The 26,180-nt window shown below is 45.0% G+C and overlaps 1 protein-coding gene and 1 long non-coding RNA gene across 2 annotated transcripts in view; one reads left to right on the plus strand and one right to left on the minus strand.

The window, feature by feature from the left end:
* SLC11A1 (solute carrier family 11 member 1) overlaps positions 1 to 11,621 on the minus strand; it is a 40,701-nt gene extending 29,080 nt beyond the window's left edge. The window contains exons 1-3 of the mRNA XM_053285443.1: positions 11,508 to 11,621; positions 5,553 to 5,675; positions 3,674 to 3,793 (exon numbers count right to left, since the gene is read on the minus strand). Of these exons, the coding sequence (XP_053141418.1) occupies positions 3,674 to 3,793; positions 5,553 to 5,624 (192 nt within the window). The 5' untranslated portion in view covers positions 5,625 to 5,675; positions 11,508 to 11,621. The remainder of the gene's footprint in view (positions 1 to 3,673; positions 3,794 to 5,552; positions 5,676 to 11,507) is intronic.
* The window catches only part of LOC128340405 (uncharacterized), a 34,404-nt gene extending 8,606 nt beyond the window's left edge, over positions 1 to 25,798 (plus strand). Inside the window, exons 2-6 of the long non-coding RNA XR_008313693.1 lie at positions 11,621 to 11,662; positions 12,341 to 12,532; positions 23,668 to 23,846; positions 23,958 to 24,215; positions 25,148 to 25,798. This is a non-coding gene — a long non-coding RNA (uncharacterized LOC128340405). The remainder of the gene's footprint in view (positions 1 to 11,620; positions 11,663 to 12,340; positions 12,533 to 23,667; positions 23,847 to 23,957; positions 24,216 to 25,147) is intronic.
* The last annotated feature ends 382 nt before the right edge of the window (positions 25,799 to 26,180 follow it).

Here is a 26,180-nt window from a genome sequence, read left to right on the forward strand (position 1 = left end):
TGCTGCGCATGTGAAAGCCAGTCTTGGCAGTGTTGCAGAGGCATACAGTTGGGTAACTACTTAAAACAGCATGTGGGCACTTGCGTTGGGCTGTTTCCATTATTCCCAATAGAAGTAGTGTTGCAGAAGTACCTGCATGCTGCTTTAAGCAGTTGCACAACTGCCCACCTCAGCAACACTGCTGGGGCTGGCTTTCACATGTGCAGCATCACTGTTGGGTTGGAAATACTGGTGTTGCCTTACGCAACGTGTCAGGCGGTTTCTTTACAAGGCAATCAGTGGGGTGTTTTTTTTACCCCTCCCCAACAAGCCTCCCTGAACTGCTTGGGCCCAAGTATATTAGAAAGTACTTTGTCATGTACCCTGCCACCTATTAAGAACATCTGGGGAGGCCCAGTTGCTGTTGCCAGCAGCTTGTTTGGTGGCAACTTGGGCCAGGCCTTCTCTATGGCTGCCCGAGGGCTTTGGAACGCATTCCCTGACAAGAGCTTATCCATCTCTGGCTGCCTTTAAAAAGACCTGTTTCCTCAGGCTTTTTGTTTAAAATATTTTTGTTCTAATTGTTTTTATTCTGTTACGGTTTTGTATTTTTAAACTATGTAACTTGGCCTTTGCCCTATGGGGTGCCACAGGGATCTATTCTGCCCCCACTGCTGTTTAACATTTACATGAAACCTCTGGGAGAGGTCATCCATGGGTGTGGGCTGTGGTGCTTCTGGACCCAACGTTGTCCTTGGAGGTGCAGGTGGCAGTGGTGTGCAGAAGTGCCTCTTACCAACTACGGCTGGTACACCAGCTGCCACCCTTCTTGGAGAAGTTGGACCTGATCTCGGTCAATCATGCGTTGGTAACATCCAGATTGGACTACTGCAATGCTCTCTACATGGGGCTGCCCTTGAAGACTGTTCAGAAGCTTCAGCTGGTCCAGAATGCTGCTACAAGTGTGCTCGTGGGTGCAAGTTGCTTTATGAGTATCACATCCATCCTGCGGTAGCTTCATTGGTTACCGGTCTGCTTCCAGGCTAGATTCAAGGTACTGGTCTTGACCTTTAAAGCCCTACACGGCTTGGGGATGGGGTACCTGTCGGACCACATTCACCCATATGAACCTGCCAGGGCCCCCCACTCAGGCCCTGCTCAGGGCCCCGCCACTAACAGAGATCTGGTTGGTGGGGACTAGAGACAGGGCCTTTTGGGTTGTGGCCCCTCAGCTTTGGAATGCCCTCCCTGAAGAGCTTCACCATGCTCCCTCCTTCGGTGTTTAAAAAACACAACTAAAAATACATCTTTTTAAAGAGGCCTTTTAATGCTCCATCTTTGGTTATATCTAGTAGGTTCTTTAGTTTTTAGTCTTTTTATAACTCTCAATTTTTAGCTTTTAAAATAACTTTTAATTTGAAACTTAATACTGATTGTGGTTTTTAGCTTGACTTCTAACGTGTTTACTTAATTTGGTTAATTTTATTACTTTTATTTTACATTGTATCTATTTTATTGTTGTGAGCCGCCCTGAGCAATAGTGTACTGGAGGGGCGGGGTATAATTTTTTAAATAAATGCATAATAAATAAATGTACACTGCCTAGGGATACACATATCAGGTGGTCTGTAGATATGATTGATAAACAAACAAGCACATTTATTTTCTAATGCCAGCAATTATCTTTTTATCTTTTGTTCTGTAAATATCTGCAGTAGCCACAGTGCTGTGGCGGACACTAAAGTTAACCCCTGCTAACTTGGTAAAAAAGGCACTTTTTAACATGGTGATTCTCTTTATTTAGCAGGGGGAGAGTAACTGGCCCTATCCACCCCCAGCACAGTACCACCAGTGACTGTTGCTGGTGTCTATCTTATATTTCTTTTTAGATTGTGAGCCCTTTGGGGACAGGAAGCCATCTTATTTATTTATTTATTTCTCTGTGTAAACTGCCCTGAGCCATTTTTGGAAGGGCAGTATAGAAATCAAATTAATAATAATAATAATTTTCAAGAGACCAGCCATATGAACAGTGTTTCAATGCAGTTATATAATATTGCTTCATAAGAACTACCTTGGTCCATCCTTATTGTACATTAGAGTCACTGGATCCTACCCTTTGATATGTTAAGTTACTCATTACTGAATAAGTCATTATTTTACTGAATAACTTGTTTTACCTGTTAATGCCTTTCATCCATCAAGGCACAGGGTGGTTTGGGGTGGGGGAGAGTTAATCACCAGATATAATTTTACATAAAAGTAGCTCCTAAGATATCTTCCCAGTTGATCAGACATGAATGTCCTCAAGGGTCCCAGTCTTTGTTCCCTGTGTAACCCAGATGTTCTAACACCCAACCAGTCTGACAAAGAGACTGTTCACACAAGCAGCTAAGCCTGGGCTTGGCTGCCCGTGAGAACCACTTGGATCTGCACGGATCCTGGCGGCGCTGCGGCACTAAACCCAGCGCCAAAGCCTGGCTCGTAGCCGAGGTTAAGGCACATACATGCCCTTAACCTCGGCTTCGGGATTGTGTGTCAGCACAAGCTGCTTGCAGCTCGCGCTGGACACAGAGATGGGAGCCTAGAGCACCTGTCCGCTGGGCGAATTCCCCAGTGCACTGTGCTCGGCATTGTGGGATTCTCGAGGCTGGGACAATGAGTCCCAGTCTCTGTTTGCCCAATTGCTGGGAGCAGCAGTCAAATGTGTGAATAGCTCAATGTGTTTTGTTGTTCCACACCCCCTTACGGTCCATGCCTTTGTATCACTAATAGAGATAAGACAGGTTTGGCTATCCAAACAAGGCTGCTGTTCCTGATGGCATCATCCAGGTCTTCTCCTGAATTGAAAGTTAACCCAGTCTCTGGGTAAAGGTAAAGGTAAAGTTGTGCCATTGAGTCGGTGTCGATTCCTGGCGATCACAGGGCCATGTGGTTTTCTTTGGTAGAATACAGGAGCGGTATACCATTGTCATCTCCCGCACAGTATGAGATGATGCCTTTCAGCATCTTCCTACTACACTCTTAATCCAAATTTATCCCAAACTACTTTGATTCTCTATAGTTGGTTTGAAGTGTTGCTAGTAAGGGGTAGGGAACTGAGGTGTGCTGGTCAGGATTTGGATGTCTGACCCACACTCTTCAGAGGTGGTGTCCCCAAACACTCTGGCTTTGTGGCTTTCCTGCCTTCCACTTCGTTGCTGTAACTCTCTGGTGAATAAAGGACAGGCTAGTGAAGCCCATGATAAGTTTGTGCCTTGGAACAGTTGGGGTCAGAGGGGTCTAATGCCTAGAGGAAGACAAGTGGAAGTTTCCTGTTACTGCTTATTGCAAGCCAAAAAGCTGGATACACATTTTAAACAAAACAAAACAAATAGATTTGGTGAAATGGTAGCAACTGAGTGTAAATTGAGTGGTAAAGCTTGAGTGTCAGACTCCTCTTGCAGATTCAGCACAGTCAGGGCTTCTGAATCACTTGGTGAGTTAATTCATATGGGACCTTCCCATGACAAGCTATTTCGCACATTTGTCACCTGATGCTCTATTCACGCTTCAGATTTGTATCTGCAGCAGCCACAGTGCTGTGGCAGACACTAAATTGACCAGAGCTGTTTCTGCTCCCAGGGAGGTGAGGAGCTGCAGCCAGCAATGGATATACTCCCTAATTACAAGCCACAGTCAGTTGTTTACTCACCTTCGGATAATAGTAATGGCATATCTCTCCCAAGTCCTTGCCTGTAACTACCCCGAGCCGGATGGCTAGTCTTTGGCAGAGCAGTCCCAGGATTGTAGCCCAGAGAAGGACCCAGAGCAGCTGTGATGGGAGCAAATGCATATGATCACTTGGGGAGAGCATTTGGGTATTTCAGCAAGACAGCAAGGTATCAACTAAACTCTAAATAAGCTTTATATACTTATTTGATTGAAAGTTATAAACCCTGCCTCTTTAGTTCTAAAAGATCCCTAAGGTAGTTTATCAGAAGTTACACCAGGGGACCCAACCTTGAGCCCCAGATGTTGGTTTGGCCATTGTGGCTGGGGATGGTAGCAGCTCTAGTCCAACAACATAAAGGGACTCAAGGCTGAGAACCCATGCATTACACAATACAACAAAAGAGACAGCTGAAACAGCTAAGGACAACTTTTGCTTAGGTACGGTTGTACAGTACCAAGCTGGTACTGGTATTACTAGTAACCAGGTAATATATGGGTTAAAAATGTGGGTCTATTATTAGTGATTCTAAATCCCCAGAGGAGGAAACTGAAGGTAGCAGACACTGTCTGTATATTATTCATACAGAATCATCCACATAAATGGCCCTTAACAGAGTTACATATGCAAAATACAGATCCCTGCCCTGAGCAGCTCACAGTCTCAGCTTGGGCTGTGAGTAGGTAGGGAGACAATCAGGGGACAGGATTCCTATCATAGAAAGGAAAGGGTATGAATGTGTTAAAACCAAGGACCAGCAGCTTGTGCTAAGGAATCCTGTTCCTAAATTGAAAAAAGCCCTCAGACTTGTCTTCACGTCTTTGACTGTGAAGGCTCCATCCTCTAGTCACACTGTAATGCTCAACATGTCCCTGTAGTGATTGCACACTATTAAGGATGAAGGCTGCAAGAAGGAAGAGCAGAAAAGTATGCCTCTCTGACTTGAGAACTCTATGGCTTCCAAGTCAGCACCCTACCTACACCATGCAACTCAAATCATTCTGAGGGTCACATAATTGATATGTTTACCAACCTAAGAGAGGTTGGTAAACATTGCTATGTTAACACTAGGGGAAATTTGTTAAAATGTTAACTCTGTGTCTTATTTTTAACCCATTATTATTATTAATAAACTCTTTTTCTCTCTGTACTTTGTAGAGCTCGTCCAATGCATTTCTATGCATGTCTCTGAATTTCTCTGTGAATGCGCCTTTATTTTCCCCCATTCCACAGTTTCCTCTCTCTGTATCCAATGGTGTACACTCTGTTTTCTCTCTCTGCACTAAATGCAGGTTTGCACCCACATCTATCAGGGCCAAATGACATGTTATATTAATAGCCTGCTAGGTCTGCCAGCCCTCCAGGACTGACGTTGAACCTCCAAGATTTTGCATCAATCGTCAGAAGACAATTGAAGACAACCCCGATAATGGCTTGATATTGTGAAAAATATGAGGCGGGGGGGGGGGGGGGACGACTCTCCAGTCAGATTTATCAAGTCTAATTGGGGCAGTCCTTCCATGAGGCAGGGTGAGGCAATCACTTCAGATAGGTATGAGAAGTGGTGCAGGAGGAGGCAAGCGCCAGCGTCCCACCACCGCAGGTGTCACACCACTTTCTTGGGCTAAATGGCAGATTCAGATGGTACAGTGCACTCTAGCCCTTGATCCCATCATGGTCCCAGTACAGTTTGGTTCCCCCGCAGCTGTTCAGATGAAGAAGTGAGAATGGGCTACACACAATGGGCACTTGGATTTCCCTTAAGGAACTACATGTAGACAGGGAGGGGGCTGCAGTTGGCCTTGGGGCTGTTTGTGGTGCACAGCTGCCCTATAGCAAATAGCTGCCCTCTTGTGCTCACCTGAAAGCCAGCGATGGCTCCGCTTTGAAGATCTGATTCAATGTTTCCTGGATCCAGGTAGGCAATGCTCATGAGGAACCCAGGCCCAGTGAAAGCCCAGAGCTTCTTAAAACTGAAACCATACTGGAGAGAAAAAAGTTAAGGATGGTCAGTGTATCTTATGTGTTTTGTTATTTTAGATGTTTGTCCCAGGGAGTCCTGTAGAGAGATGGGGTGGAGTCCGAAAGAAATGGGAGGGAAAGAAGAAGGAGAAAATGGACTTGTTTCTGAATAAAGTTTTAGTTAAACCAACATAAGCCTACTTCATTTTTTCAAGGGAAGCAGCTGTAGGGAGAGCATGGAGGTGGTCATAGTGCTACTTCACTTCCAGTTCCTTCTCTTGAACCAGGATAGCTCCTTCTCTTGAACCAGGATGGGATCATCTTAGGTAATACCTAGGCAACTGTCCTCATGCCTGTATTTTTCAGATATTTTAGCAACAGCCACCAAAGTCACCGCTCCTTTGCTGAGCATCTTTTAGAGGATAGCAAATTAATAAATATCCACTTAATCACAGATGAAGAAATGGCTGCTTTAAATGCAGTGCAATAGCCATGCACTTCAATGCAATGTAGTGCTATTCAATTACTTCTATTGCAGCTGAATATCACATGGAAGATTCTTGGGAAATATGCCAGTGAGGCATTAATGCTCTGGACTTCCAGTGTTCAGGGTTGCATAACCCATTTCCATTTACAGTATGCATAACCCATTTTCCCCTCTCCTGATGGCTCTGACTGGAGGCATTGATGGGCTGGATGAGGGATAACAAACTCAGACTGAATCCAGCTAAGACGGAGGTACTCATTGTGCGGAGTTGGAACTCGAGAGATGATTTTAATCTGCCCTGGATGGAGTCACACTTCCTCAGAAGGAATCGGTATGCAGTCTAGGGGTCCTTCTGGATCTGAGCATCTCCCTGGTCTCCCAAGTTGAGGCGGTGGTCAGAAGTGCCTTCTGTCAGCTTTGGCTGATACGCCAGCTACGTCCATTTCTTGAGGTGAACGACCTCAAAACAGTGGTACATCTGCTGGTAACCTCCAGACTGGATTACTGTAATGCGCTCTATGTGGGGCTGCCCTTGTATGTAGTCCAGCAACTACAGCTGGTCCAGAATGCAACAGCCAGGTTGGTCTCTGGGTTATCTCGGAGAGACCATTTAACGCCTGTATTGAAGGAGCTACACTGGCTGCTGATAGGTTTCTGGGCAAAATACAAGGTGCTGGTTATAAACTATAAAGCCCTAAACAGTTTGGGCCCTGGGTATTTAAGAAAATGCCGTCTTCGTCATGAACCCCACTGCCCACTGAGATCTGCTGGAGAGGTCCATCTGCAGTTGCCACCGGCTCGTCTGGTGGCCACTCAGGGACGGGCCTTCTCTGCTGCTGCCCCGAGGCTTTGGAATACGCTCCCTAGTGAAATAAGAGCCTCCCCATCTCTGACAGCTTTTAAAAAGTCTTTAAAGATGCATCTGTTCACCCAGGCTTTTAATTAATATTGTTTTAATGGTTTTAATGCTGTTTTAAAATATTCTTTTAAAAATTCTAAATTGTTGTAATGTGTTAAATTTTTCATTTTTGTCTTAACTGTTTTACTTTGTTTTTATTCTGTTGTAAACTGCCCAGAGATGTAAGTTTTGGGCAGTATGAAAATATTTAAATAAATAAATAAATCCTCTCCTACTTTGCCCTCTATCACCTGACTCTTTCCCAAATAATCTACAGTTACCAGAAACTCAGCTCTCAGTCAGCAGCGGAGGGGGATTACACATTCAAGTAATGTGTGTGTGTGTGTGTGTGTGTGTGTGTGTGTGTGTGTGTGTGTGTGTGTGTACACACACACACACACACACACACACATTCTGAAAATAACATTTGCATTCCTTTGGTGCAAAATATGCCCAGCACATTTTCATGTGGCTTCAGTAAATAAGGAAGTTCTGTTCCGGAGCTCTTTTCCTCTTTCTGTTAAATAAAGCTCAGTGCTTGTCTCCCTTTACTGGTGGGAAATGAAAAGTTCAGTCTTCTTCTTCTTCTTCTTCTTCTTCTTCTTCTTCTTCTTCTTCTTATTATTATTATTATTATTAATTATTATTTTAATTCAATTTCTATACCGCCCTTCCAAAAATGGCTCAGGGTGGTTTACAAAGAGAAAGAAAACAAATAAGATGGCTCCCTGTCCCCAAAGGGCTCACATTCTAAAAAGAAACATAACACACACCAGCAACAGTCACTGGAAGTACTGTGCTGGGGGTGGATAGGGCCAGTTACTCTCCCCCTGCTAAATAAAGAGAATCGCATGGTAAAAGGTGCCTCTTTGCCCAGTTAGCAGGGGTAGAGTTAGGTATTCTTAAACCCCTTGATTTCAAGGGGCTTAGATGCCCAGCTCCTACAACTGGGCTGCAGCCTGCAACTGTAAGAACATAAGAAGAGCCCTGCTGGATCAGGCCCAAGGCCTATCTAGTTCAGCATCTTGTTTCCCACAGTGGCCCACCAGATGCCTCTGAGAAGCCTACAGACAAGAGGTGAAGGCATGCCCTCTCTACTGCTCTTGCTCCCCTGCAACTGGTATTGTAAGAGGCATCGTGCCTCTGAGGCTGGAGGAGGCCTATAGCCACCAGACTAGTAGCCATTGATGGACTTGTCCTCTGTGAATTTGTCTAAGCCCCTTTTAAAGCTGACCAAGCTAGTGGCCATCACCACATCCTGTGGCAAAGGATTCCAAAGGTTTATTATGTGCTGTGTCAAAAAGTACTTCCTTTTGTCAGTCCTAAAATTCCTGACCTTCAGTTTCATCGGATGACCCCTGGTTCTAGCGTTGTGAGAAAGGAAGGAAAATCTCTACACTCTCCATACATCATTTTACACACCTCGATCATGTGCACTCATTCATTGAGTAAATATGCTTAGGAGATGGTTGATTAGTCATGGAAATTCTGTTTTGCCTTGAATGCATAAAAAGTGATTCTATGTAATTCTTGCAAAATAACTTCCTCAAGAATTAAACTAAAGGGCATGAAACAAGAAGTGATATGTGTTAGGGTCAACTAGAAAAGATGTTAAATGTTTCTTTATATTTCCATTTTTTAAAAAAAGCAGCTGCAGGTGTTCTGATCCAGATTGGAACTGTAATCTCCCCCTCTACCATAGTCCCACTGAAAATTGTCCCTGAAGCTGCTCCTTGTCCTAGGCTATTGGAAGGACATTTTTGTTGGCTCTGCGGCTTAAAAAGAAGGATTTAAAAATCCTCTCCTCTGTGCCATGGTCCTCCATTCGCTGCTTTTTAAAAAAGCAATACATTCGAATATGCATTTAATGCTTTACCTGTGATCCTTAGTGTCACTCCTGGTGATAGCAACTCCCAATGCAGTTTTTTATTGGGGGAAAATAATAATAATAAATAAATAAATAAATAACGATTTATTATTAATAATACTTATTATTTATTATTTAACATATTTCTATACCGCCCAAAACTTGCATCTCTGGGTGTTTTACAATTAAAATCATTTAAACATTAAAATCATTTAAACGTTAAAATCAGTTAAAACCCAATTAAAAATATTAAAACTATAAGTCTAATTAAAAGCCTGGGTGAATAAATATGTCTCCATCAGTGCCTTTTTAAAAGTTGCCAGAGATGGGGAGGCTCTTGTTTCAACAGGGAGCACATTCCAAAGTCTAGGGGCAGCAACGGAGAAGGCCCGTCCCTGAGTAGCCGCCAGATGAGCTGGTGGCAACTGCAAACAAACCTCTCCAGGGCACTTTCCAGATTGGACCCTACAACGGGGTCACGTCGTATCTCAGAAGTGTGCTTCCACACTTCCTGAGTTGTGACACGGCAGTCCCTACGCGGACAGCAGGGTGCCGTTCACATTTCCAATGCCTTGTTGCAAATTTAATCACTGCGATATAGAGCAAGGTCATCGTACATCCGGCGTGAAAAAGTTGCTGTTTTTCAGGTTGTTAGTTGCTGCAAGACTGCTCCCCCTGCTGTTTACATTTTGAGTGCGACTTGCCTGAACGGAGGCATTTTGCTGCTGCTGAACAGCTAGTCTGGAAAGCGCCCAGAGAATCTTAACGGGTGATGGGGTTCATGGTGAAAAAGATGCTCTCTTAAATACTCTTAAGATTTATATCTTAAATATAAATTATATTTAATTTAATATAAATTAAATAAATATCTTAAATAAATGCAGGGGCAGCCTGCATCATGTTAGCTGCTTTAAAAAATGAACATAAGAAAAGCCTTACTATATCACACCAAAAGTCCATCTAGCTCAGCATCCTGTTTCCAACAGTGGCCAGCCAGATGCCTTTGGGAAGCCACAAGCAGGGCCAGAGGCAAAATTCTTCTCTTGTCTCTCAGCAACTGATATTAGTGGCATACTGTATCCAAACCTGGAAGTACCACATATCCATCATAATGAATACCCACTGATAGTCCTCTCATCCACAAATGTTAAAGCCATCTATGCTAATGGCCATCACTACATCTTGTGGCAATGAATTCCATGTGTTAATTATACAATAGGCTACTATTGGATCCCCAGACGCAGGCATGTGTGCTTTTTGCATAGAATGGAGAATTGCACGGAGTATCACTTTTCCTATTGCAGTGCTGCAGTAATGGAGGAAGCCAAACCTGGTATAACTTTTCCACCTATGGAATTCCTAAAGATACAGTGGTCTTATCAGGGTCTGGTCACGTGGAAATTATCTTCATTTTGCTAATTCATTTGCTGACACATCTGACAGAACCTAGCTTTTAGTAATTATTATATATGCACAAATACATGTGTGTTCTAGGTCATTGCATCTTGCATAGATATTCATCAGAAGGGTTAATCTAGCACTCCAAGTTCCACGGAATAGGTCAGTAATGAGCTTCCCTGTGTCATAGGAACATAGGAAGCTGCCATATACTGAGTCAGACTATTGGTCTATCTAGCTCAGTATTGTCTTCACAGACTGGCAGCGCAAGGTTGCAGGCAGGAATCTCTCTCAGCCCTATCTTGGAGAAGCCAGGGAGGGAACTTGAAACCTTCTGCTCTTCCCAGAGCAGCTTCATCCCCTGAGGGGAATATCTTACAGTGCTCACACTTCTAGTCTCCCATTCATATGCAACTAGGGTGGACCCTGCTTAGCTAAGGGGACAAGTCATGCTTGCTACCACAAGATCAGCTCTCCTCTCCATCACAAAGATCATGTGAAGCTTTTATCATCATTTAATACCATGTCAGGAAACACTTTGCCTTCTAAATTTTGGGGTGTCAGGATGCTGTTCAAGGTACAGGAGGCATCTTCAGGAGTTGTTGGCAAGCTGAAAATATGGCATTCCTAAAGAAATTACATCCTGTAAGGATGTAAGGGGACAAGTCATGCTTGCTACCACAAGACCAGCTCTCCTCCTCCATGTCCCATGGACCTGGCCAATATACCGATCATAGAGGAATGCGGTACATCAGGGGTTTTCACACTTAGGTCCTCCAATCTTATTGGGCTACGATTTCCATCATCCCTAGCCACAATGGGATGGTGGAAGTTGTAGTCCAAGGGAGGAGAGCTGGTCTTGTGGTAGCAAGCATGAATTGTCCCCTTTGCCAAGCAGGGTCCACCCTGATTGCATTTGAATGGGAGACTACATGTGAGCACTGCAAGAAATTCCCTTTAGGTGATGGAACTGCTCTGGGAAGAGCATCTGCATGCTTGCATGCAGAGGGTTCTAAGTTCTGTTCCTGGCACCTCCAAGATAGGGCTGAGAGAGACTCCTGCCTGCAGCCTTGGAGAAGGAGCTGCCAGTCTGTGTAGGCAATACTGACCTAGATGAACCAATGGTCTGACTCAGTATATGGCAGCTTCCTATGTTCCTAACATCTGGGGTCCAAGTTTGTTAACCTCCTGGTCAAGGACTTACTCCTGGTACATCTGGAATGGCAATCTTCTCATCCAGATAGGTTTGGTCTTGAGCCTCATGATGATGATCTGATTCTGGAGAATTGTTAGTGCCATATTTGTTTTTCCTTCCAGTTTCACTGCCTGTGAAGAGTCAAGGGAAGATACACATGAGGAGTGAGTGAGTCTCAAAAATCATTTTATTTAGTGCAGGGGTGCACAACTCAAATGCCCTGGTGGTTTGGAATCATTTCCAGCACATTAATTATTACATTAAAATGAATTATTTTAAAATAATGAAAGTGATGGGGTAGAGGTTTAGAGTTGGGGAAAGAGGGATGAGGGACAATGTCTGTGGGCTCCAGCCCAGGTGAGGGTCCAGCAAAACAGGAGGAGGCCATATGGTCTCCAGCAGCCAACTGCACTGAACTACTGCTGGCCATCAGTGGGACAAGCCAGAAAATGAGCACGCAATCCACGCTAGGAAGAGGGCTGCAAAAGCAGAGGCAATGCTGCAGGAGGGCCGACATAAGCTGGGGACGTGTGTCTGTCTGTCTGTCTGTGTCTCTGTATGTGTTGGGGTCATGGGGGGTGTAATAGAAAGCCAAGGCTGATGGCTAATTAAGCAGAAGTGCGTGTGTGTGTGTGTACTTCAACAGAACCAGATCACAGAGGGTATTTTAATTATAGTACTAAACCCTTGGGGGAAAGGGAGGCGTGGCATCCCGCCTCCTCTAGGAAGCCATTGGCCACAAGCAAAACACAAAAGGGAGCTGTGTGTGAACCTACACAAAAGAAAACTCAGAGCAGGGAGGGGAGGGGCTGCTTCCCTAATGCTGCGAGTCTAATTTGCAGTGGCTTCGCTGGCCAGATACTCCGAGAACTGGAAGCCCTGTCTGTAAAGACACATTACAGGTTCCCCAACTCTATCAGCAGCAGTCAGTGATGAGAAGAGAGAAACTCATTACAAGGTGACATCCCATCACAAGAAGTGCTGCAGCAGGAGGAGGAGAAGAAGGGAGAACTCTACACAGGAGTGACATTTTTGTAAGTCTCCCATGCATATGTAATTCTTGCCTGAGGCTGAGAGAATCATAGTTTGCCTAAGGCTACTTGATGGAGGTGGGATTTGAACCAGGGGCTTCCTGTCAGGTCCCACCCAGCGGAGACCCTTCCAGAAGAGAATGAGCACAATCTGACCAAGACCTCCCACTCCGATGAAAGCCCGCTTGATCCATCAGAGCCTGAGCAGCCGGAGCTTGTTGCCTCTCCATCAGTGGGCCCCTTGGAGGTGCCCTGGGCAGCTGGTAGCTGCCAAGAGAGCTACAGTCTTACCCCTAGAGCCCCTTCCATCGCTCCCAGGAGCAGAGGCAACACTGCGCCAGGACCAAGCTGCCCCTCTGGAGATGGAGTGCTTGCTTGAGTGCTCAGGGCCTTGCTCCCAACGGGTCTACTTGGGAGGAGGGGGAAGGAAGCTCAGGTACTGGCTTTGGATCAGGGCTGGCCTGAGATCCCAGAAGGGGCAGGTCTCCTGGTTGCGATATAACCCTTCCGTTCAGAGCTAGCCTTTGGTCACTAGCTCCTTCACAGCCCTGCTGGGTGCAGACACTTCCCAGGCCACCCTCTCAGCCACAGTGCTACACCAGCATTCTCAGCAGGGCCCGACCTCACAGCCTCTCTTGGCTCAATGTCTTGGCTTGCAGCTCTTGTCATCATCTTCATGGGAGAAGTCCACACAAGTGCAGTGAATGAGAATCTTGAGGAATGACAATCTTGAGTGTTGTCTCAGGCGATGTTGACCACTCGGGAGCTGCTATCTGCATGAGTGCTGGCAGTAGCAATCTCATCTCAGCCTCCCAGAGGCTGAGAACCGCTGGGATCAGGCCTGATCCTAGTGGGCCAGTGACACCAACCCTGGTTTTTTAATGCTCGTCTGGGAGCACGGTCCACACTCCCAGAATTGTAACATCACTCGTCTGGGGGGAAGGTGAGTAAAACAAACCACTCCACTCCATACTCCCCCCACCCCACCCCACCTGCCCAGTGGTGTGAATGACCTCCCAGTCGCCCATCTCTTGGAGCTAGAAAAGAAAATGGTTCACAGTAAGAGAAACGGAGACATGTTCTGGGGAGACAGTTGTTCTTTTAAAGTTTTGTTTGTTTATTGCATTGATAAACCACTTTTCACCTGGTGACATCAAAGCCTTATACAGCATAAGAGGCATATAAAAACAATTTCCAAACCATGAAAGCAGTCACAAAGTCAGCAGCTGGGCACATGAATGCAGTGATGGGTTAGATGCCAGCAGGGTGAACCGCATTTTCTGACTGACTCAAAGGCATGTCTTGTTTGCAGGCATTTAGGAATGCGGGAAGAGAGTGAACAGACCACAATATCTCAAGGAGGTCTTATCATAGGCTAAGGCCAGGGTTCCCAAAGTTGGCTCCCTAGCTGTTGTTGCACAACAGTTCCCATCGTCCCCTGATCTAAGGGCAATGACAAAGAAGCCCTGTCCCAAGTGCACAGCAGCTAGGCCTCTAGGCAGCAGCACACAGAGCAGAAGACCTTATAATGTGAGTAGATTGACTTGAGAGGAGCTGGTCTTTCAAAGAACTAAGGCCCACAGAGAGTTGCTTTAAACACAACAGAAAAGATTCCATAAAAGCAAAATGTATGAGGTTAGAGACACATAAAACAAGTTTTCTGGCACAGCTACACAATATTTTTTAAAAACAAAAATCGGTTCTAAGCTAGAAAGTACCTTGAAAAATGCCAGCATCCTAGCGCAATCTTACCCATGCCTTGTCTCGTTCCAGCATGCATGTTCACACCGGGCTCCCTCACAGCCCGAGCAAGATACTAAACTAACTGCTTACATTTGCTTTCATAAAGCAAACTGTGTTTTCTCCATGGGACTTGCACTTCTGGAGAAACCAGTTCGGTGACTCATTCACAGAGTTTTTACCACCCCTGCTCCTGAGGTGAAATCTTTTTGCATATTCAATTAGGGATATGTTGGTACTGGCAGTAAGAGCTTAGGTGGAAAATATTGTGACAGCAGGGGCGTGGCTAGCGGACAGGGGGGCCTTGTTCACCCCTCTCCCCAGTGGCCTCTTGGAGTGAGGGACATAGTGAAGAAAATAGGGAGGGGTGGAGTTGGGGGCCCCTCAGGAGCTGGGGGCCCCGGGTTCTTTGAACCCATCCGCTCAGTTATAGCTACACCCCCTGCATGACAGGGTTTGCCCCTATCTCATCCTGGATCCATGCTAATTAAAGTGATGTTAAAGCATCATTCTGAGTTATCCCAGGAACCATATTACAGGGGTAGTAAGAAAACTACGTGGCTCTGTGGTCGCCAGGAGTTGACACTGACTGGATGGCACAACTTTATGGAATAGATATCCTTGTGGTAGGCACCAGATTAGGTGAGGCTGACGCAAGGGAAGAGGGCGGCATCTAGGATGATGAGGCAGGGGGTGGGACCAGCAAGGTGGGTGGGGAAATATCAGTGCCATTACTAGGCGCAAGGATGGGGCCGATGAGGGAGGCGGGGCAGCACATTATCTCTGCTTCTAGCAGCAAAAGGCAATGAGCCACTGCTGCCCCTGGTCTTGCAAGACTCTCAGTGATTTCCCACCTAGAACATTGCACAGCAACAACATTCTGGAATATCCAATGGCCTTCGGAATGATTAGTTATCCACCTAGCTTTCAGAACTGCAAATTCACCACATGGTTAATGCTTCTACCCTGGAATCTATAGAAATAACTATAAATATAGTTATAGAAATAACTGTCTATAAAATGTTTTATAGATTCCAGTTATAGAAATCACTGGAATCTTCAGCTATTTTCCTGAATCAGGGGAGGGAGCAAACAATTTAGAGAGAGGTTTATTTGGGTCAATTGGTGATGATCCAGTCCAGGAAACCCCCTTGCAGGTGTGTCTGCAGGCCACAGACAGGAGATGTTCCATGGAAAGGCAGTCAGGAAATCAGTGTCTCCTAACTAGCCAGTTAGTGGAGAAGCTCTTTGATGAACTTAGACAATGATTAACACTGTTCTTGCGGTGATAAAACTTGGGGTTTTCACTCCTGCACCTATGCCTAAAATTGCTAACGCAGAAGCAGAGGATACTGTCGACAGAGAGCGCAGCACAAGAATTACTGAATGTTTCTCTGGAAGTTTTATTGCACTCCAGCAATGAGCAGAAGGCACAAATAGTAAAGATCTTTGAAGAAGACATGATCGTGATTAAAAGCACAGACAGAAGAAGAGAGAAGAAGGGAAACCTTCCACAGAAAAGGCCACAACATAAGCAGGGAACACACGTACAGATATACAGACACATACAAGCCCTACTCAGACATTATGTTGTACGAGAGTACAGATGTCTGTAACTTGTACATGTTTTTGTGTGAACAACCTGGGTACAGACTCCTCAAATGCATGGTACTGATAGGAAATGTATTGCTGTACTTGTGTTTATCAAAATGTGTGAACAAAATGTGTTCCGTGTACATTGTACATTTGTATGAGTGTTCAACATAATGTCTGAATAGGGCTACAGTTAGTCACACATTGAGGCTGTTTGAATGGGCAAGTAAGCCTAGCCCACCAAACCAGCTCTTAGCCAAGGTTAAGGGTACAACTGCACCCTTAACCTAGCTACCTGGATTGTGTATCAGTGTGAGCTGCTTGCAGCTCATGCTGACACAGTCGGGCGCCTAGAGCATCTGTCCCCTGGGGGAATCCCCCAGTGTATGTCACTTCGTGCACAGTGCACTGTGGGATACTCAGAGGCTGTGACGATGAGTCCCGGCCTCAGAGCGATCCACCATGCTCCACACTGCATGGAGCACTGGGGAGCATGGAGCAGCGTGGAGCACACTCCCACCAAGCAAATAATCATTGTCGGCGGGGAGGGCGGGGGAGTCATGGTTTGCGAAGCCTTCCCCATGCCCACCCACCTGGTCGGTCATGTGAGTGACCCTGTTAAGTTCAACACAGAGAAGTCCTATGTGGATATTCAAATAAACCCTCCTTATGTGGTTATAGCACCAGAGTGGGTCAGAAGGCTTGCTGTGGTATGTCATTCACCCCCTCACCTTGCCACTCATGGAAGCCATCACAGTTATAGCATTTCCATCTTCGGACGAAGGCTGCAGTAACCATGAGCAGTGAGGTGGAGGGGCTGAGTGACACACCTGGGCGGGACTTCCAATCCATTTCAGCACTGTAACCCTGTACAGCAGGGTTGTGTTTTAATGTCCAAAGAGGGCTATGCAGCAATACACTTCAGCAGGAGGCATCTTCCTGGCATAACTTTCTTCCGATCACCCCGCTTCTGGAAGTTGAGGCAAAAAGACCCGCTTACTCAGCATGTTGGAAAGCCCTGCAAGGTTTCATCTGGGTCAGGTTGGTCCCATGAGGTCAGACTTTGGCAGCCTGCCATCTCAGGAGTCTCATAGGACACATATGTTTCCAGGAGATGAATTCCCTTGCTTCTTTGGGATGCAGATCTATGTTGTTTTGCCTTCAGGCAGTAATTTGCTATTTTCCTGACAATGGCCACATTCTCGTGTAACATGAAACCAGAGTTTGCTGAACCTGTGGGTAATTTTTGTAATCGTGAATAGCATCACAGTTGTTCATCCAACTGCAGCCTGGCAACCTCTGGTTTCAGGGCAGGGGAACCACTCCCTCTTCCTGGTCTGCTGAGGCCACATCCCAGCAAGCTCCGTAGCACTAGCATTGCCCTAGCATTGCCAGACTGTGAGCAAGGGATCAGAACATCTGCAGGGCGGCAGCCATTGGCCATGATCTTCAAGGGCACGTGCCGAGCTCAGCCATGCCTTTTTGGAATGAATGGGCCGTCTGCATTTAAATCCCTTTATATGGCATGCAAGCCCTTCTTCTGACAGCAATTGCACTGCCACCCTCATAAGAGCGCTCCACCAAAACAATCTCACACAAGCAAAGTTGCTGGAAACGGGGATGCCAAGGGCACTATTTTTCTGTAACTCCGGGAAGGGATCATGCTGATTTCCTGGGAGGGAATATGTATATGAAGGAGGGCAAAGCATTCTGGGGTCTGGTCCACTGTGACCAAGGAGGCTCTTGTGATGACTGAGTCCACCCAAGCAATCTAGAGACACCAAACCACATTTCTGCCCCTGTATCAGCTTGCTCGCCAGGGATCATGAGAGGGCCAGTCCATTGGGGAGGACCAGAGGCTCTAGGTCTCTGGTCCTCTGTTGGAATATGCCCCCCCCCTGTTCTCCCTGGCTAATGATAGAACTTTTACACAGTGACCCCTTCCTCTACAGGCAAGCCTTTCATGCACCCAAAGGAGAATTTACCACCCATGTGTCTGGGTGGATCAGACTAGGGAAACACCCAAACCGGGGATAGATTATTACTCTTTCAAATTTCCTGGATTTGGACACTGGTTGCCATGTATGCCATTCAGTCACCACAGGGAACTGTGGGAGAGGGGATCCCTGATTATCCGTGATCCCAAGGGATTGGGGCCACCATGTCAGTCAAAAATAAAGATGGACATGTTCAAATGGGCGGCCAGAGGTCCTGCTTGGGCTGCTTCTTCGCAGCAGTCACCAAGTCAGGGAGAGGTGTTGCCAGGGTACCTGTACTCCCAGCTTCCTTGTGCCAAGCAGCAAGGCTGGTGGCTTCTGTCATCCAGCTTGCATGCGTGTCTCCATGGCCTAAGACTCTCATGAGAGAGCGGTCTGTGGAAGAAGGGCTATCATTGCACTCTGTTAGCGATTCATCCCCATCTCCCTGTACCCCCCGACGGTTCTTCTCATGAGTTGTGAATGGCTATCCGCATGGCCTTCCACCTCTCATGGGAGAGTGGTCCACTCCGGAGCAGCATCCATCATCAACACAGAGGTGGGAATCTCCCTTGCCACTTGAGGCAATGCTGCTCCAGCTGGACGGTTCTTCTCATGAGTAAGCCTTGGGACTGCATGTGTGAATCCAAGAGGAAGAGGCTGCCCCTCCCTTCCCCAACTTTATTGTACAAAAAACAGAGCTGAGCCATTCAAGAATTCCCTGGTGGGGTTGCCTTTTAAATCCTTCCCCGGGTTTCACTGCCCTGCCATATGCTATCTTCCCAGCAATCTAATCAGGTTCCCCTGTTTATGGTGCCACCGTGACCGATGTGCTTGTGAACATACTTCATCAATCCATTTTCAGAGCACAAGCCATGTCTTGCCATCCCATCCCCTTTCTCTCCTTATTGCCAGGAAGGGGGTGAAAGAGACACAGTAGGAAGCTTTGACATCTCCCCATGTGACTTTCCCATTTGACATGTTTAGAAGCTTGGGATGGGACATGGCAACATCCCTGTTGCCAGACAACAGCTTGAGTAGCTTAGATACAGGGGGGTGAGGCAAGTGCCTCTGATTTTTTAGGCCTAAAGTAAATCCTTTCCATGACTATTACTAGGGACACAGATTTTCTAACCCCCTCCAAGCAGAACAATGTACAATTATTCACACACACACACAAATAGGTACATGTGTAAGACACTTGTACACAAGCACAATGTAACCTCTGAGTGGGGCTACTGAAATTCCAAATCTTAGAAAAGTGATTCAAGTAATAACAAGAGAGGCTCAGCCAGACTCTCAGAGTTACTAGAAAACAGTTAGCTTTATAGTTGTGATTCTCCCACAGGGTACCAAGGTCGGGATTTTAATTTAAAATTTCTCTACATTCTCCTATTTTCCAAGTCATTCAGATCAGCAATGAGACCAATGAAACCTTTATGATCAGAAGTATTTACTAAGGTAAAAGTAAAAGAAAGCATCTCACTCAACATTCTGAATGAGAGGTACAAACTTCTAAATCAAAATCCACAATTTGGTGGTGCTTCTATTAGGACCAATCATAATGACACAAAATCTTAAGCAAGCTTTAGAGTCCTGAAGAATTCTTCAGGCATTTCCAGATTCATCAGGCTGGATGCTGAACAAAGCAAAAAGAAAGGGGATAGCTAGACATGGTTCAATAGTCCTAAAAGTCTTCAATTACATCATGCCCTGCAACCATCCCATGTAGTTTAGTTAGCAGATGGGACAGAGTAACTGCGAGAGTTCATATTTTTCGAAGATGAAGAGTTTTTTAAAGCTGCGATTTGGCAAAGGAGATGCAGCAAGGAATAAATGAAATCAATAAAAATCTGTTTAATCTCAAACGGGCTCTGTCCTCAGTTCAAACAATTGTGAGTTCTCTTGCAAAAGTTGGTCTGAGTGTAAGCTGTTTGTTAACTCCAGAATTTCAACTCCTGGTGAAATGGAGGTTGTAGGGAAATATGATCAATTTGCTTTAACCATTGTCTCCCTAGACAAGGACTCAATAGAGTTTTTGAACTCTGAATTTATACAGAAGGACCTCCTCACTGAATGTTCTGTTATCCTAGAAGTTATGTCTGCTAATAAACAGTTGAATGTGTGGGAGAGCTTTCTGGAACCTGCTGAGTTTGTGGAGAGGAGCTCTATGCATGAAACAGAATCTCTGACGAAGCTACAATTGGTGCATATGAGACAATTGAGCCAGGAGATAAAAGATGTGGATGGGATTGATGCAGAAGTTTACAGCTCTGCAAATGAAGCATCCCGAGACCCAGGATGGGAAGCCCATAGTAAGACTCTTGGCTTCTGATTCAATAGATATTTCTGAGACATTGCTTGCAAATCAAAACCATCTGACAGGAATAGCTCTGGAGAGCACTCAGAGGTACTCCAATGCAGATTCTATGGAAGCAGAGGGAAATCAGCAATTCCCCTTTGAGCCTATTTCATCACTGGAAAAGCTGGAGGACCTTCTGGGGCCCCTTCCATCTTTGCCTGAACTTATAGAATCTTTGAAAAAGAATCAATCCAGTCTCAAGATGTCTCCTTCATCAGACCTCCAAATAACAGAGCATCTCCCCTGGATGTCTGCCCAATGGAGTTTGATAAGGCCCCGAGCTCTACTAATCCAGTTTAGCAATTAAATCCACCTGAAGAGCAGGCTTCTCTCCTAGCCACTGCTGAACTACCCAAGTGACAATTATCAGATCAACGCGGACTCTCCATCTGAACATGAAATGTAGCCGGTTGGGCTTGTAAATCTAGAGCTATTATAAAGATGTAAAAGACAGAATACCTGTCTAAATTTGATATTCTTTTCCTGCAGGAGACTTGGGCCATGGATAAGACTGAGGTAGATGGTTTCTGTGTACAATATGTCAACGTCCTGCCCAGTGAAAAGTGAGGCAGACCCAAAGGAGGATTGGCCTTATAATAGCAACAGGACTTCATGTGAAGATTACCCCCATGCCCTTTCATGCCCAGTGGGTGACTGCAGTTTTACTGCAATTTAATCACATTCAATTAGTTCTGATTAGTATATACTTAACCCCTCTATCTAAGCATTCCCAGGTAGGGCAGCAATGACGAAGCCTAGGTGAATATCTAGAGGAATGCATTGACGCCAACCCCCTAGCTTACATTCTAGTAGGAGGTGATTTCAGTGCAAGGATGGGGCAGGATGACACAACTTTATATACCTACTACCATGCTGTCCCACAAGAAGATATGGGAGATTCCCTTCTCCCCCCATCCCGGCTGGCCAAGGATCGGAAATACAATTTTGCAGGCCTGTTTTTAGCCCAGTTGGCCAATCGATTTGATTTGTGTATTCTAAACAGAACAGTGAGTGGAGATCGCCCAGCAGAATTTACTTACTGGTCTGGGAACAGGATGTCAACTGTGGATTACTGGCTTCCATCCCATAACCTGGTTAGTGGTGTTGTTCAAATGGAGGTTGACTCTCACCCTGATCTCAACCATCTCCCTTTGATTCTAAGGATGAACCTGCCAGCTGGGACATCCCATTCTCAGGATAAACTCAATGTTGCTTTGGAAGCGGTGGCTGGGGAAACGTGGATTAAATGGGATGAGAGGTGGGCTCCAGTTATGGACATTTTGTTAAATTCAGATGACACGATGGGACTTTGTGATGAGTAAATAAGGGAAGAGATTGGGCTCATATATGATCATTATGGGACCCTCATCCCTATGATACGAGATCATCTCGTAGGTGAAAGAACTAATTATAACTATCAGCCAACGGGTAGGGCTAGCGGTTGGTATGATCAAGAGTCTCTAACTGCCAAGAAGGAAGTAGTGGCAAACTATAAATTGTACCAAGACCTTCAATATGCAACTCCTTCAACACTACAAGTCCTGAAAAGACAATATAAATCCTTGATCAAAGCTAAGAAAAGAGTGGCTCAAAGGTTGGCCTGGCAGCGGCTGATTGCTTCACTTAGAGAGAAGAACTCCCCCCTCCTCTGGCGTATTACAGCTAGCTGCTTGGAGCATTATTCCTCCCATTTGACTAGTCAGGTCCCTATGGAGACATGGGAATTACATTTTAAAGCTCTCTATTTGGCCCAGGAGGAGGAGCTAGCCCCAGCAGTTTTTAAAATTGGCCCACTGCCTGAATGGCCACCTGTTACAGTTGCTGAAGTTAAGAAGCTTATTGATTCCTTAAAAGTTGGCAAGGCCTTGGGCTATGACTGCATCTCTTCTGAAATGATTACGTTTAATGCTAATTGGTGGGCTCCTGTACTGGCAGCTGTCTGTACATGCATAGATCGAACTGGGCTCATACTTGAAGACCAGGGCCTAGCCATAATAGTACCCATATTTTAAAAAGGGGATAGATGTGATCCTGCCAACTACCGCTCAATTAGCCTGCTGAAATGTTGTGAGTAAGCTTTATGTGAGGCATTTAGGTTGGAAGTTGCAAGACTGGATGGAGACTGAAGGTATTCTGGGTGATGAACAGGCTGGTTTTAGAACAGGGTGGTCATCCATGGACCATGCCCAGGTATTATGCCATCTGATTGAGAAATATAGCAACAAACCTCCTTGTATGTGGTCTTTGTAGATTTCAAAGCAGCCTTTGATTCAATCTTGAGGATAAGCCTCTGGGGGAAACTAATACAGATAGATGCTTACTCTTTCTTCTTCAGAAGCTCTACAATAACACCGGTGTGAGAGTGAGATGTAACCCTCAAGGCTCATTTTCACATTTAATATCCACTAGTAAAGGATTTAAACAAGGGTGCATTTTGGCACCCTCCCTGTTCAGTCTTTCACATACATAAATAAATAAAATGTCTCCCTGTCCCCAAAAGGCTCACAATCTTTAAAAAAACAACACATAAGATAGACACCAGCAACAGCTAATGGAAGGATGCTGTGCTAAGGATGGATAGGGCCAGCTGCTCTCCTCCTGCTCAATAAAGAATCACCACTTTTAAAAGGTGTCTCTTTTACTCAGCCGGGGACTAACTTCTTCATTCATTCCAAGAACCTTGGGTGGCTGCAGGCTGAGGTCGTATCTAAAACCTAACCCAGTGAGGATAATCAACACGAGACTACTCAACCTGAATTCCATCTTAAAACTATTACAAACTGTAGACTTTTAGGGCAAGGTTTGTTTGTTTTAGTTGATGCTTCCAATGTATTATGATAAAATCAAGGAAATCTATAACTCCTTTGTAAACCAACTGGATGGCTGTACCATTTGGCCAACTGAGGCAATCTCTACAGTACATGGAGAAATCAGCAAGGAAGGTTTAGGGTTGTGGTCTCCTTAGCTCTCTTGTGGAAAAAGCAACAGCTTTGGACTGATAATCAAGAAAAAATGCATTGAAATTATCATCTTCTTCTACTACTACTACTACTACTCCCTAAACAGCACAGTGCTGTATGGTATGCAACATAAAATTAACTGTCACAAAACCCTGCCCACAGGCTTATCCTGTTCTCACATTTGTGATTTTAAAGCATCCCCTTCTCAGGACAGCATTCATAATTAATTCAGAATAAACATAGCCATCAATTATGCACTTATAATTATAAATGCAGATTCTGATCACAATTGCACATAAAGATCGTGTTTCAAAAGTATGTTTAAGTATTATGTTTACACAATGTGGTTAAAGTGTAGTCAAGATTTTTTTTTTCCTACCACAGTTTCCGTTTTTCAGGGACATTCTTACAACTCTATAATAATCTGTGCTATTTATTGTAGAATAATTAACCTGGAATCTTTTTAATAATCTTTAACTACCTTTGCCAATTGTTTTCTTCTGGCAGAGCTTCCGTGGCTTTAACAACTGGATGACCTGCAGAAAGCTTCTTCGGCACAGAGATGCAATGATGGGAAAAGCTGTATCTGCATTTCTGCTTGTCATGCAGCAGCTGGTTAAAGACGCAGAAAAATCGTGGCAACTAATAGTGCACTGGTTCTTGGACAATGGACCTAATCTAGCTTGGTATATATTAACATATTCTTCTATCATGTGGAAGAAAAAGAGGCACATAAATTAGAAAACTCACTCAAGTAACACTGTCAGAATAAATCTCTGTTTTATTTTTGAACACAGAGTGAAGGAAGAAGAGGAAAGAACAAACCCTACCTGATTCCTGTGATCCCATTTAGAATGGCTTTCTGCCAAGATTTGCCTTTAGATCAGACACAAAACTGGTCAGCCACAGAGCATGAGAGCAGATAAGCAGCCCAGAGGCCCTCGGAAAACAGAGCAGCCAGCAGAGAGTGCAAATTCCGAAAGTGAGCTCAGCTTGCTGTGTTCAAGATTTCATAGAGAACCAAAAGAAGGAAGTGCTCTTGACTTTAGAAAATAGTAAGGGATCATATAAACGTTTCTCTGCCCTCTGTGCAACCCTGTGTATATTTAGCTGTCACAAGGGAAGTGATCCCCTCCCCTCATGGTCGCTTTTTATGTTGTTAGAAGCACAAATCAGTAACACCTCAGAGAAACTTGTTTGTATCCTTACATTACAGAGAAATGATACTGTCTCATAATATGTGTTTTCAAAATTCTAATGATTTACTGGCTCTCAGTTCTTGGTTTAGAAAATTCTACAGTTGTTGTTTTAAGATACAAACTAGATAGGATTGCCACTTTCCCCCCTAGCCCTGCTATGTCTTTAACAGAAAGATGACATATTAAAATAGATAGGAACATAGGAAGCTGCCATATACTGAGTCAGACTATTGGTCTATCTAGCTCAGTATTGTCTACCCAGACTGGCAGCGCAAGGTTGCAGGCAGGAATCTCTCTCAGCCCTATCTTGGAGAAGCCAGGGAGGGAACTTGAAACCTTCTGCTCTTCCCAGAGCGGCTTCATCCCCTGAGGGGAATATCTTACAGTGCTCACACTTCTAGTCTCCCATTCATATGCAACCAGGGTGGACCTTGCTTAGCTAAGGGGACAAGTCATGCTTGCTAGCACAAGATCAGCTCTCCTCTCCATCACAAAGATCATGTGAAGCTTTTATCATCATTTAATACCATGTCAGGAAACGCTTCGCCTTCTAAATTTGGGGGTGTCAGGATGCTGTTCAAGGTACAGGAGGCATCTTCGGGAGTTGTTGGCAAGCTGACAATATGGCAATCCTAAAGAAATTACATCCTGTGATGATGGAGAATCTGAAAAACCAGACATCCCAAAGATGCCTAATTAACTTAGAAGTGGTATATGCTGTTCTTGATTAAATCTGCAAATATACTACAGGTACATACTGTATAAAGCTGCCAATTTTCTTTTGGCAGGTTCCCTGGGCTTCTGCGTGACAGACAGATCTTCATCAAGTGAAACTGACAATTATATCCTTAGAATCACAGCCTGGTTACAACTCATGTCTTGTAGAAGCTCAAACACCTACAAGATTGAATTCCACGCTTCCTACAAAATACAGCCCAATACAGTATCCTGGGCTCTGTTTGCAGCGAAACACTTTATCATCTGATCTGGCTATGGTTTTCTGCAAAGCTTCAATGGCAGCTGTAGGAAATCTTGAGTACACAGAGCAAGCACCAACCTTGCCAATGTTCCTAGTGACACAAAGCAGGTCAGTCCCATGCTGCACTGCCTGTACTCTGTGCTCCAGTGACGAGAAATTGAGGTCAGGAGCATAAAACCGAAGGGCCTTTGGTGAGCCAGCATTCCTCACTGCCCTTTCTCCAAGAGATTCAAGGTAGTGTACATGGAGTTATCTTGCTTTCTTCCCAAAATAAACCTCTGAGATAGGCGAAGCTCCGAGATAGTAGCGTGCCCTCTGACAATTGACTGATGAAAACAGGGACATGCCAGTGGATATGAAGGGGACAAGTCCAAGCAATGTGGGAGGCTCAGGGTGCAATGTGTAGCTGGGATGCATGGCGTACAAATGAAAAACTGGCAATAAAGTGCAAGCAGAGGTGAAGGGCACCTTTTAACGTGGTGATTCTCTTTATTTAGCAAGGGGAAAGTAACTGGCCCTCTCCACCCCCAGCACAGTACCTCCAGTGACTGCTGCTGGTGTCTAACATGTTTCTTTTTAGATTGTGAGCCCTTTGGGGACAGGGAGCCATATTATTTATTTATTATTTCTCTGTGTAAACCACCCTGAGCCATTTTTGGAAGGGCGGTATAGAAATTGAATTAATAATAATAATAATAATAATAATAATGATTGATGATTCCAGATTACCAAAGCAGATGAGCTAAGCCCATACTCTCTAACATTTTGCAGATGAAAATAGGGATACACCTGTAACAACCAGGGGCATAAGATGCTTGCCGGCAGACAGAGGTCCAGCTGAC

Source organism: Hemicordylus capensis, chromosome 1, assembly GCF_027244095.1.
Source record: "Hemicordylus capensis ecotype Gifberg chromosome 1, rHemCap1.1.pri, whole genome shotgun sequence".
Classification (NCBI taxonomy): Eukaryota; Metazoa; Chordata; class Lepidosauria; order Squamata; family Cordylidae; genus Hemicordylus; species Hemicordylus capensis.